The sequence below is a fragment of the Anguilla rostrata genome, chromosome 13, assembly GCF_018555375.3.
Source record: "Anguilla rostrata isolate EN2019 chromosome 13, ASM1855537v3, whole genome shotgun sequence".
Lineage (NCBI taxonomy): Eukaryota > Metazoa > Chordata > Actinopteri > Anguilliformes > Anguillidae > Anguilla > Anguilla rostrata.
In genome coordinates this window covers 27,920,307-27,934,170 of record NC_057945.1, presented here as the reverse complement: position 1 = coordinate 27,934,170, position 13,864 = coordinate 27,920,307, and the positions used below count along the sequence as shown (strand labels likewise).

General features: G+C 42.0%; 1 protein-coding gene across 14 annotated transcripts in view; it reads left to right on the top strand.

The window, feature by feature from the left end:
- foxp1b (forkhead box P1b) overlaps window positions 1–13,864 on the top strand; it is a 175,593-nt gene that overhangs the window by 137,253 nt on the left and 24,476 nt on the right. For all 14 annotated transcript variants that reach the window (XR_010324918.1, XM_064305238.1, XM_064305228.1 and 11 more), the window contains 2 exons: window positions 2,678–2,825; window positions 7,828–8,014. Coding sequence is in view for 13 of the 14 variants with exons in the window: in XM_064305238.1 (XP_064161308.1) it covers window positions 2,678–2,825; window positions 7,828–8,014 (335 nt within the window). In the remaining variant the exon portion in view is untranslated. The remainder of the gene's footprint in view (window positions 1–2,677; window positions 2,826–7,827; window positions 8,015–13,864) is intronic.

Sequence of the window (13,864 nt, the reverse complement as noted above, 5' to 3'; positions counted from 1 at the left end):
AAGAAGTTCAAAGACAATCAGGGAATTTTGAGTTTTTCCCCTCTGAGAGCTGCGCAGGGGGAAAAAAAGCACATAAATTAAGCCAAATGTAAAAAAAAAAAAAGCGTTCTCTGAGCATTGACTTCAAAGTCCCGGCTCGCTAATTAATGAACTGCGAGCCTCAGTTTGGACAAGTTGTGGTGCGATGCTTCCATAAATCAACATGACAGCGCCGTTCCTTCACCTCAGATAGGGGCTGTCATCAAGTCGCATCTGATGTAAACACGACAAGTCTAGGCGAGGGGGGGGGGGGGGAGGGGTAAAGAGTCAGGAGGAGGTGCGGTTGATCAGCTGAACAGGGTTAAAAAAACACAACTTTTGAAGCGCATTATGTATGATCACAGGAAGTGGATGTGGCCCCGAGAGGGTCCCTCTCCTCCTGCCACTTTTTTTTTATTTTTATCGCCCAATCGGATTTCTAACAGCCATCAAAAGACGGAGTAAGAATTACGGAGCTTCTCCCCTGTGGCGGACAGACAATAACCCCCTGTTGTTGCTTTGTGCCTCTTTTATTTTAAAGACATCAAAATTTAGTTTTTCAAAGATCTTTAACTTTATATTTGAAGCCCCGACAATAAAGGGCTGCCAGTGCCACTCTCTATCATTTGTCAGAGAATGCATTTCGCTCTCCCTCTTGTGCCACTTCTTGTTAACCTCTTATTTGGTCTGTTGGGCCTAGTTTCTAATGTGTCTGTGTGCTGGGGGAACTCCGGGCCCCTCGTCAGCTGACAGGAGCACAAGAGAGAAATATGAAGGGGAAAGTTAAACTCATTTGCAATTTTCAGTTTAAAAGCCACCCCATATTTATCCGGGGCACTGATAAAAGCCATTGTTCTTTGGGCTACCCCCCCTCCTCCATTTCCCCCCATCTCCCCTCCCCCATTTACCATCTTTGTTTTGTGCTGTTGACCAGGAATTTCTCAGCAGTGTGCCCTTGAAGACGTCAGTTACTCCTAAGCATCAGAGAGGCAAAAATTAATCATTTCTTTTTTTAATTAAGCTTCTCTCAAAAAAAAAAACCCTGAAACCTAGGTTTCAACCTATTTTTTGGTTGAAGGTGAAACAGCATAATCTATTTTTTTTTTAAAAACAGATCATTTGCGTTTTATTGCACAATGCCGGTGGTATATAAATGCCTGAATCGACAGTTATAACACGTCGGTTATTTGCGTGCCGTCGCCATAGCGCACAAACGCAGTAAAGGAACAGCCCTCCTGGCCAGGCTAGCGCCGCGACCGCTTTATTTTTAGCGGTGTGCGGCGATCTGGCAGGGGCGTGTGCGGGGGAAACGCGCCGCGGACCTTTGACAGCCGCGTTAGGGAGGGCCGAGGAGAGAGTGCGTTATCTGGATATTTCAGCGTTTCTCAAACAGTGGCGGGTGACCTGACAGCGGTGTAGCTGCGAGACCTTTTTTGTGTGCATTCAATTGTGAGAAGTAAACAAAGTGGTGTATCCTGTGTTTGGTAACAGGGCGCGGTGCTCTGCTTGCCAGCTCGGATTGCTTTTAATGCCCCCCTCCCCTCCTTTTATTCTTTATTTTTACTGCAAACGGCCTTGTTTTGTGTGTACGGTCTGATATCCTGGTTCATATTTTCCTTTAAACATCTATAAATACATTAAAAAAGGCATTTGTTTTATTATAAAAGAGAACTTAAACAGTCAAATTAGTCACTAAACTTATTTTGTTCGCTACGTTTTTGACTCATTATTTCCATATCACTCGTTTCAATTATTTACATTTTAGTTCATGCAAATAATACAGGTTCTTTGATGTTCAAATAAAACAATATGGCTTACTGTGCATCAGGTCATGTGAGAGTTAAATGATCCTCTCCATTCCTCCCTTAACTCGATAACATCTCTATTGTTTTGATCCTGTGGAGATTTTGAGATATTACATAATTTCCTCCTATTTATTGCTCTGAACGCTTCGTGTTATCTGTCTCACAGAGCATGGAGGGAGTGACTGCATTAGCACTTCTGTCAGCTTTTGGACACAATCCTTTACTTTTTCACTCTTAAAACTCCACTCCCTGTGCGCTTTCAGGGATAGATAACACAAGTGTGATCTACCTGCGCATAAATACTGCCCAGCATTGCGCTGCGGACGATAGGCCACATTCCCTGCGTTGGGTCTAGAAGCTGTGTGAGAATGGAGTGGATATTAAACACTTTGATTCAGTCACACGTTGTTTGCTGAATTATGAATGGGTGTAATTAAAATCCTGTGGCCTTGACTATGAATGATTTACTATGTTGTTTCATTGTTTGTCATTTGCCTCATGACTCCTCATTTATTAAGATATTAAGGAGTGTTCAGTCTGAGCGTATGCAGACAGTTTTACACAGTGGACCTCGGTGCTGTGCCTCTACAGACTGGTAGATTGAAGGCTATATGTGTGTGTGTGTGTGTGTGTGTGTGTGTGAGAGAGAGAGAGAGAGAGAGAGAGAGAGACAGAGAGTGAACACATTTATGCTTACACTTTGTGTTCTCTCTGTGCATGCCTGTATACATGTCTGATACAAGTCTGATCATTGCATGTGTACACTTGCAAAACTCTGTCCATGTGTGCACGTGTTTTAGAGAGATCCTCAGCCTTGCCGTCTCTCTCTCTCTCTCTCCCCCCCCCTCTCACAGCCTCAGGTCTCTCAGCAGTTGGTCTTCCAGCAGCAGCTCCTTCAGGTCCAGCAGCTTCAGCAGCAGCACCTGCTCAACCTGCAGAGACAGGGTCTGCTGTCCATCCAGCCTGGCCAGAGTGCCCTGCCTCTGCACTCTCTCACTCAGGGTGAGTGCTGCGCATGCGCCGTCTGACTTAGAGGACTTCCCTCTCCCCCCTTTGTCCCGCCATCTCTGTTTTTTCCTCCACGCTCATTTAAACTGCCCCCACCCCCCACTTTTTGTCCCCTCCTCCCCTGATCAGCACAGGGTGGAACTGAGAGTGGGGGTGGGTGTGGGGAATGCGTGCGGCCAACGCCTCTCTCTGTCTCTTCCTTTGCCTTGAGAGCCCGTCGCTGACACGTTTGACGAAACGCACCTTCTAGACTTTTCCCGGGTTGCTAAACATCATTGTGAAACATGGTGTGAGGATGGAGCGTGAGTCAGTCCTTGTTGTTTAGCCAGGAAGTTTATTTCTTTATTTGTTTTTAATATTTCTTCAGGGAGGAGGCCAATGACAAAGGACTCCTTCATACGCTTTTGGAACACTGACACAGACTATTCATTCTGCAGTTAAAGCAAACAGTTCAAAATAACAAGATAAGACGAGAAAAAGGGAGGAGGGACACTTAGGTAACAGGCAAACAAAAACAGGGTTTGTACAGTCATGTTATTGTTTGCACTGTGCTTTGAATTATAGATCCTCCTGCACTCCCAGAATCAGGATGATTCCCAGAGTCACAGGCCTGACACGCAACTTTGGCAGCAGAGCTGAGGCACAGGTCTTCAAACACAGAGTAACCCTGTGTTGGATATATCTTTAAAACATGCCCCTTTCAACTGTAGCATTTATAAGGTTGTATTTTAACCTGATTGCAGTTCGGTTATTTTAGGAGTATTGAAGATACCATCCTCCTTATGAAATTTCCTGCCATGAAAACACTTACTTTGCTGGCTTTATTTTTTTTTTTAATGAATACATAGGAATAAATAAAGAAATCGATTCTGGCAAAACGAAATAGTTCTCACAAGGTATTGCGCATTTTAGTTATTTGTGGCACCCAGCAATGCATCCCACTTTAGTTGAAAATATTCCGCTATAATCAAACGGCAGATCAGTTGCAGTCGCCTCGGACTTGAAGGCCGTTCGCTGTACGTCTTTGTCATTGATTATCCAATTGCCATTTAAATGCAAGCTATTGTGTTATTTATCAGTGGACTAATGCGGTGCGGCCCAGCTTGGTTTTGAATGGGTGAACACTGGCGATTGTTGCCTGCGGTGGAAAGCCTACCGCTAGAAGCTATCGGGAGCTTTAACCGTGGAAGACAGCTGTTAAAACACTTATCATCAGGCCGAGTTTCTTTGCGTATTCTACAGATTTTCTGCTTGACTGTTTGAAGTTATTGATGACCTTTCTGTTTTCCACATCACTAAACCCTTTCATGCATCAGCAACCGGGACCTACAGAGCCGCGATATAATCTAGAAAATTCAGCAAGTAGTCAGGGGCAGTGCAACAAGAATGGTGTGTGTGTGTGTGTGTGTGTGTGTGTATAATATATATATATTTATATTTATAAAGTATATATATTTATAAAATTTATGTTTTTTTTTACAGAAATTCCTTTAAGAGTGTGAATTTCTAGCTGTTATATATTTGGAGAAAAAGCACACAAATGTTGTTCCTTTTGCTGTAAATTCTTCCAACATAAATCTAAGTTTTTGAAACGGTCATAGACAGCATCTATTATAAATTACAACAATGTGTTGACAAACTATTATTGCTGTAAATATAAATTTCATCTCGCACAAAAAAAAGAAAAGAATGCGTGCTTTTAAAATGTTCTGAAGCACCATCCCCCCCACCCCCCCTCCCCCTCCCCCTCCCGAATTGTACGGTGCGAGCGAGACTAGAGCCTTCACTCAGGTCTCCAAGGTGCAACTGCCAGGTGTAGGCAGCTGTTCCCCTCTCTGTGTGCGAGGTGATTGGCTACCTTGTCGTCATTCGCTCCGTGGCCTCCCAGGCCAGAGTTTTATATAGTGAGCGCTCATCGCTGGAGAACATCAGTTAAGTTGTCCAGGAGAGGGCAATGGGACAGTGACAAGACAAATTTGTTAGTAATATGAAAGCAAAGAATGTGGCCATGCATGAAGTGTTATCCGTACAGCTGCACATCAGGGACGCCGCTGGGTAATACGCCGCCGCTGTCAGTGATTGATTTGGCCAGCAGCGTGGTACGGGTAATAGTTCCAGCAGCATTAGGAAGGAACATATTTTAGGCCTAAGGGGTGCATATCAGTAGGGCAGTGATTACAGGAACATAAACAGAGGTGCTCCTAAGGTCTCTGTCTGATGGAACAATAAACTAATAGCGGTGTCACGGGCCCCCGCGGAACTGGGCTTCTGTGAAAAGTAACCGGAGAGTTTAAAGAGGTGGGAGCACGGGGCTATTTTTTATTCCAAGGATGATGGCCCACAACTGATGTCATTATGAACCTTAAATCAACTTTCTGCTTGCTTGAACATGGTCACCTGGGTACGAAGGCACAAGGACAGGAAAAGGTTGAAGAACCTGGCCTGTCTTTGCGCCAGCCGCTACCTGCGGTGGTAAAATTGAGTTGTGCAGCCGGTGATCAATCAAGTGTCCCCAACAACATACATTTTTTAAAGCCGCGTCTGTATCTCCAACCTTTAATGAGTGGAAGAGTTGTTCTGAAAAATGGAAAAAGGAAAGATAAACCAATACCATATTTAAAGAATAGACTGACCAGGGCAGGGTAAAAAAAAAAACAAAAAAAAAAACAGAATGACATTTGTCTCGCTTTGCTGTCTATCAATTAGAATAATTAAACGGTTCTTTGTGCTTTCTTTCAATCAAATTCAAAAGTGTTTTGCACTTTAAATCATGGAACAGTTTGATTACATTTTTCTGATTGCAGTAACATGTAAATATGTCCATTTTCAAACCTCTTAACGAGGCGACTGTTAACTGTTAGAGATGACAGGTGCCATTTTGGAAAAGACGTGAGTGGGAAAAAGAAACCGAGGAAAGGTAGAGAAAGAAATACAGAGAGAGAGAGAGAGCGAGAGAGTGCGAGCACGTAGACAGTGAAACGACTTTGTCCCACTCTGTTACCCCCCTCATCAGATGGGTCCATCCAGCGGTTTCGTCTGAGTAAATAGTGGTGTCGGGGTCACAGGGACTGCTGGGTAATTGAGGGAGAGTCGGCCGCCCTGTCAAGCACACTGTCTAAAAATACATCGCGCACTGTCAGTGGGCACCAAGTAGGGAAAATGATTGTTCTAACACTGTAGCACAGGACGCTCAGTCCAACAGTGACCTTCTCCAATCCGGACAAACGACCACAGAGACCGTCCTGTTCGAGGGCCGAAAACCGTGTCGCGTTCATAACCGGCGGCGTTCGGCGAAGACGACGGCCGGACGAGCGCGCGCGCGTGCCGCCCAGGAACGTCTGCGCCCCCGCATCTGCTTAAAAAGGCTGCCCGTTAATTATGCCGCATACGGAACGTGGGGTAAAACACAAAGGGAGAGCGGGGAGAGCGTGTTTTATATTGAAATAAGGGAAGATGCTCCTTGGAACGTGGAAAGGTTATTGATTTGTCCTGCAATAATTTCCTTCTCTTTGATATGCAAACGATCCAGTGTGAATTTACAGCAATCCTATCAGACTCATTTCACACTTCTTAGCCACTCCGACTCTCTTGAGTCCTCCGCCTCATTAGACCAATGTTCTCTATTACGAGCATAATTAAAATCTTTAGTAGCTTATCAAATTAAAAATATTTTTGCTGATCGTATTGAGATCTTCACCTCACAGTTATTTGCCACAACAGGAATAAATTAAGACTAAGCATTTTGCACAATGTATGAGGATCTTGTGCTTGAAAGGACCACTTCTGGTATCTATAGAGAGCGATTAAAAAGAAAAATCCGGAGAATATAAACCCTCTGAGATAAGCATGTGCAAATCATCTTTCATTTGCCACTGCTCATTTTGAAAATGGATTTAATTAATTGTAATGTTAAATGAGTGGTCTTGCACACACTGCTCTGTCTCTGGTTTAATTCAGAGTACACGTACACACACACACACACCTTCGTGTACATGCATATATGTATGTGTGTGTGTGTGTGCATATATATATATATATATATATATATATATATATATATATATATATATATATATATAAAATTTACTTTTTTTACATTTTTGAGAATTTCCATTCTTTAAAAATTTACTACATTTGAAGGATTATTCTATTTTTTTTCTAATTCAATATATTTTGTTTATTTCTGAATACCAGTATAAACTAATGTGGTATATTTTAATTTTGATAATCTTATTTTTTACATGTTTTATATGGTAGTGTTTTACCCTCAGTTTTTCAGTGGCTGTGTAGTATATGTGGCAACATGCACATATATCATGTGCAAACAATGGCTCAGTTCTCTCAGACATGGAAACTGGCAGTGTACAAACACTGCATTATCCTTCCTGATCCACAATCTAGCCTAGGGTGTTGGTATCACTGTCTGTCAGACGCACAGAGAATATGTACCGTGCCTGTGCAAGAACTGAAGAGATGCTTCTCTTTTCAAGGCAAATTTTTTTTTTTTCAAAGGGATGTGTGAGCAGCAATGTGCTTGACTTGTTAAATGAGGTTTAGGTCTTCTGTGTCAATTGGAGGCGGTGCACAGCTTTAAGTATTTTGCACATTAATGTGCTTTTCAGAGAGTTCCCCGAGGGTCCTGTTTTTTGTGATGTTTTTGCTGCGGCGCTATTGTAAACTTTCTTTTTTTCCCTGCTCCCTTTTTTCTTGTTAAAGGAATAATAGTGATTTATTCAGATTTCATGCCTTGTCTGCATGTTAATTATTTACCATGGGCATGAAATGTATGTGAATGCCAGGGATTTGTGTATACAAACAAGCTTCAGATCACAGTGGGGGGAGGGAAAAAAAGCAAGTGTTCTCGCCACATTACCTCTTAGTAGAAAATGTTCTAATTAATACTTGGCTTTGTTTACAGACTCGTTGATTTAATTACGTTACGAGGAGAGCAGGATTAGCTGTTAATTGATTTAATTATCCAATTTGTTTGTTTCAGGCATGATTCCAGCGGAACTTCAGCAGCTGTGGAAGGAGGTGACGAACGCGCCCGTCAAGGAGGAGAACAGCACCAACAGCCATGGCAGCCTGGACCTGTCCTCACCCATCACCCAAAAAAACCAGCTCCTCAACCACCACGCTTCCACCAACGGCCAGTACATGGGCCCCTCGCTGAAGAGAGAGGGGTAAGTCCCGCCCGTCACATCACCTCTGTCACCTCCGCGTGGCACCGGGCACCATTTTGAAACGGCACAGTCCTCTTACACACAGGTAGGCTTGTTTGGCTCACACATTGAAATAGCAGGCTCAGACTTTTACTGTGGGCTATTGTCATGGAGATGTGTTGAGGTTAGCGTGTGCTCATACAATATAATTTTGGAAGCTAAGAGATCAGGAGATGGCAGTCCTGCTAAGGACCCAATGCCAAAATAAGCCTTTCATTCCACCATTTAAAGAATTTGACAAGCGTGTTCGTCCACTAGGAAGACACTTTTCACGCATGTCATTACAGCAATCTCTGACCTATTTTACATGAGAAGCACAACGCCTTTTGAGGAAAATCTAGTGGAACACATTAGGTGTGACATTCTCTTCACTGTCATCTTTGACTAAAGAGAACAAGAGGCCTTCATATTCCTATTAAAAATGGCAATTTCTCAAAGGTACTGAGTTGATGGACACTTACCCATAGGGCTTTGCCCACTGATGAATATTAATTCATAGTTTGTAACTACCTTACTATTTTCATTAAGACATAGGGTTTTCTTTGTCGCTGTATTCCACAGAGAATTTAAACAAAACACCTGGGAACGAGGGAATAATTTTAGAGAAGGTTGCAGTAATGGAAATAAGATCCCCACACTATTAATTAGGGGGTCGGAGTGTTATTATTTCAGTTGTGGTTATGAAACTGCAGCTGTGACATTGGCACCAGTTTGTTAAATAAAATTCAAATTACCTAAAGTCTATTTAAGAACACAAAAATACACCTACCCCAAAATGCCTTCTAAATAATATTGGTTTTGAATACTATGCAGAAATCTAATGGTTTATGACTCAAAATGGAAGAAAATGCTGTTTGGCTTGTACTGTCAGTAGGTCTCTGTTCAGAACACACCTCGTTAACTGCATTTTCCTATATTATAATGGCTTGGTTAGCCATTTCCCTTAACCAGTGAGTTAAGGGTTTGTTATAAAATTAAATGTTTACAAACTATTGTCTAACCAGTTAATATTTTGTATGTTCTGTATATAATATTGTAAGAAAGTTTTCTGCTTTTATTGCAGAATTTATTTTCCTCATTTAGAAAAATTTAAACATCTTGGCATTTGTTGGTATCTACTGAAATAAAATTTATCAAATAATTGCTCAAATAATATGATAATTACAGAAAATTAAAATGATCTCAGAACTGTAACCCAGTGATTATTGTACCACACAAGTATCTCTGCTATGAAGTGTTGATATAAATACTGCACTCTCTTGGAAAAATGTTAAGGGACTTGATCTTTTAAAGAAGAAGTTAATTTAGCATATAGCAGGTTTGTTTCTGTTCTTCCTTTCTTGCATCAAAGAATGATCTTTGAACTGCATATGAGAATCCTGGAGGCAACATTAACTCACTCCATAGGATGCGACTTGTGTTTTCGGTGATCAAACCTGTGTGCAATTATTAAAGCAATGCAAATGGAAACACACTTAGCCCTCTGAAGCATCAAGCGGCAGTGGTAAAGACAGCCTCACAGCTCCTGTGCTTGTCATCTTGAAGACACAGAATTCATGGGAGAACCTGAGCTGACTGTGTGCTGACAAACGGGCTAGCAAGATGCTTGAAGACCTGCTCATTCTGAATATATATGCAGGTGGTTTATGGGCTTATGTGAAAGGAGGAGGCAGCCATCACGCGCGAAGACAGGTAAAAGCACACTGTAAGAGTGTACAGTAACAGTTCGCCCTGATGCACCATAGTCTTGGGGAACGGGGTCCGTGTCTTTGCAGCAAACAGCTGTGAACTCTGTGAAGCCCACAGGCTCTGTATGTGCACCCTCGTTCGTTTGGCCCGAGGACGCTACCAACAGCTCCCTCCCAAATCCTGTAGCTCTTTCCTGTTTGTCTTGAGATTTGGTTTAAACTTGCCGTACACACAGATTTGCATGGCTTCAGACCCACTGTTTGCCCATCAGTGCACTATGATAAAAGCACATCTTTCTATGATGGAGGGCCACACAGTGCATTAGTTTAGTCTAAATTGCACATATACGATGCAAAGTATCTATTGCATGAAATTACATGTAATAAGCAGTGCAAACCCCATTTTGTGACATGGGCGTCTCTGTTCCATGAGCTTCAACCAAAATCTAAGAGGAATTATTGGCATCCCCTGGCCCATCACTACATGCGTGAAAGAGTGAATCTGCCAATGGGAGAAGAAAGTTCCAAGGAACCCTCATGAAGACAACCTGCAGGGGCCCAAGCACCCCCCGTCTCCCTCTCCCTCTGTCTCTCCAGTGCTGTTCTGGAGATTAAAGGGGACATCAACAGCAGTTTAACACATGCTCAAATGAAGAAAGCCATCCTTGGCTGAGCATTCACTAAGAATCACAGATTTGTCAGAACACAAGCAGGTGATTATTTTCAACGGTTTACTGTGCGGACTGAAATCATGACAGAGACCATATAAAAGTGAGCAAAGAAAGTGCTTAGAGCTAGAATTAGGAGTAGATTAAATAAAGAAGTTACCAATTTTACATTCCAGGATGCTAATTCAGATTCATATTACCAATAATCCTTGCCCGCGTGTATTTTCATGTGGTTCAATTACATAAATATCATAAGAAAAATTCTACTCTTTTGATGATGCTCACTCAAATCTCAACCAAATCCCTTTTATTACTATTATTAAATTGTACAAAATGTGATTATTTCACGCAAAAGGACGAGAAACGTCTTTGTTAAAATCCAGGGATTTGAATAATTAGGTTTTAGATAATGGTGTCTGCTGTGTATAAATAGAAAACATCTCTTCATTTTCCAGTGCTGAACGTAATGAACTTTTAATTGATGCGGTTTGGAAGTCCTTTTGTCATGCAACAGAAACAACCCAGTCTGCTGACGGCCCTGTTCTGCCCCGGTCGCAGATTCATTTACATCCCGGCTAAGTACCATGTAGTTAGTTTCATGTGTCATATAAAATCTGCCCGGCCACAGCGACGCCTGCAACTAAAACCTTAAGTGCATCTACAGGCATCATTCAGAGTTTCACTTCCTTCTTAAGGAAGGAGGAGAAATTCAATCACGCCAGACACTCAGAGACAACGGCAAGGCCCGCTTTTAACAGGTTCAAAGATCCTTCGCTTCCAAGGAGAGCTGGCTACCCGTTCTTTAAAGACCCCAAATATGACAGAGAGCCCTCCCCGTCAATCTGTTGGTAAAAACATGAATAAAGAAAGAGAGCGGGAAAAAAATAAAAAACAAATAAAAAAAGCCAGCTACAAATGAACCTGTTCACTGGTTTCAGCCTTTTGTTTGTTTAAATTAAATACCACAGATCTTTATCTGACATCAATTCCCATCTCTGCGCTACTTATATGGTAAGCAAGGGAATCCTCGCAAGCATCTGTCCCAGTTCCTTTCCCAGCATCCATCAGCAACCACAGCTCTGGGCTCTGAGCTGCACAATCTGTTCCAGAGATAAATAATCAGATTTGGCGCGACATTCCTTCTTTCCCCTTTAATTTGTCTTACACTTGGAAAATGATAATTAAATCATTGAAGTAAACCTTAGAGTGCGGGGAAGACAAAGCCCTGTTTGGATGTGAGACCACGGAGAGAAGGGGAGGTACCCGTATCCGAAATGAAGAAAACATCGGTGTGATCTCTGCAGGCAGTGGCCTGATTAAATCCTGGCTTAGATCCCATCCCTGTGGTACTGTCGAGCAGGAGGGCAATTCACTATACAATTCACCAATTTAACTACCAACCTGTCCGTGTTATTTGGGAATTCAAGTGGTGACCACAAGCCTATACTTAAAGCTAACAGTGAGATTTTAGGTATTTTCATTGGTTGGCTTGCTTATATTTATTAACTTTAAAAGAAATGGGGGGAAATTCTTTGAGGGTAACTATATGCAAAATACTTCACAAATTTTTTTAAATGGCTTTTTTTTGGGTCCAAATTCTGCCTAGGTGGGCTTGGTTTTCTAAGTGCCGTGGATGACATGGTTTCCCACGTCGCCGTAACAAGATCGTTAGAGTTCTTTCCCCCAGGCTGCCTGACAATAATAGCATCTTGACAGACCTGTCGAGATACAAATTTAACTCTGAGAAACGTTTTTTTTTTTTTTTTTTTTTTTCCCGGCGACTGAATAAAAATGAGGTCACGGTGAGTAGAGAGAGGAAATCCAGCGCAGTTCTCCTGTTACACTAATGTAGATCATTTGGTGTAAATTCTGTCATTTACCACTGTTTAGTCATCCGCCATTTAAAAGGGCACTTCCTCTGGCAGCCCCGTAGAGCTCTGTGCTGCGAGAATCCCAACACACTCAGCAATTCAATATCTTATTAATACAGAATTAACCAACAAGCCTCCTTGGAAAGAATTAAAAAGAATCTCTTTAAATTAAAAATCAGCGCACTGTTCACCAGTTGGGACATTTCCTTGTTAAAAACTCGTTATAATAGATCTTCCCAATCTATTTATTAGCTGTATCAAAACAGAGGTCTTAATGTGTATGCATAATTCATAATTGAATTTTTAAAAAAATATTTCTGTCTTTAGAAAAAAACTGTGTTAACCACATTCATGAATGCTTCACTGCCTCCTAATTGCAATGCAATTATCACTTGTTATGAACAATGCGAACTCTTAAGCAAGTAATTATAATACAAGAAAACCTGTGACGACCCTTAAATTGTAACACTTGAGGTACAGCTTTGCTTACATCTACAAAATGAGATTTTAATCGGAACATAGCCCATATTTAATCCTATCGAATAGGCACATCAAAATAAATGTGATTTTTTTTTATTTTTAATTTGAGGCATTTTCACATGTGTAATGTTTATGCATAACATCTGTCACATCTGGCTACTTAAATTGCTAGTTTCTGAATGGTGCACAGGATCTCATTTTAACACTCAGCTTTAGACAGAATGTATAAATGTACGTACAAATGAGAAGACCGCGCTCCAAATTAATCTCTAATGGCAGTGGCTGGGGATTTTGTTATAATGAAAAATTTCCCCTCCCATCCTTCTCTCTCTCTCTCTTCCTCCTCCTGTTCTTACATAAGGAAAGGCGTTTGCGGCGGCAGCGATGAGGTTGAGAGTGATCAGAAGCACAGGTGGTAGCGATATAGGACAGTCCCCCAGGCTCTTGTTGCTGAGAGTAATGCAGCTTGTTCGGTGTCTGTGTCCATATGGCAGTGTGCAGCCCTTGCGCACATAGGCGCTGTCTGTGCAGGCCCACACGTGTGGCAGAGCAGTGTGAAATTAGCAGTTCACTCTTAAATCAGCGCTGCTGGCTTTTTTAATGAATGACGTGGGAATGGGGCAAGGAATGCCACAGAAGACTATTTATTTATTTATTTATTTTGTGGGTGGACATTAACAGATAACACCCACACAGTTTCCTGGGGGTGACAGTTTGTCTGTCGCTACGCGGAAGCTAGATTGGTGAGACTGAATGTATTGATAACCGACGGAAATGATGTTGTGGTAGGTGGGGGTCTGTCAGATGGATTTAAGAGCTTTCGGTTGAGGGAACGGCTTTGCCCTGAAGGTGCATTCTGGGACATGGTTCAACAGCCAATCCAGAGGATGCAGTGTCTCCGCCCCCTTCCCATTGTGGTTCACCACCAGAGATCAGCAACACAAAAAAAAAAAGACTGGATAAATATTTACCGGATTATCTATGATCCTTTACGCAGTGGTATGGCAACTGGACCCACCCGTTCAGTTCAAGTTCAAAAGGTAGCCAGTAACAAGCACTGCCCATGTTCCCAATGACTTCTTAATCTTCCCACATACTTTGCAT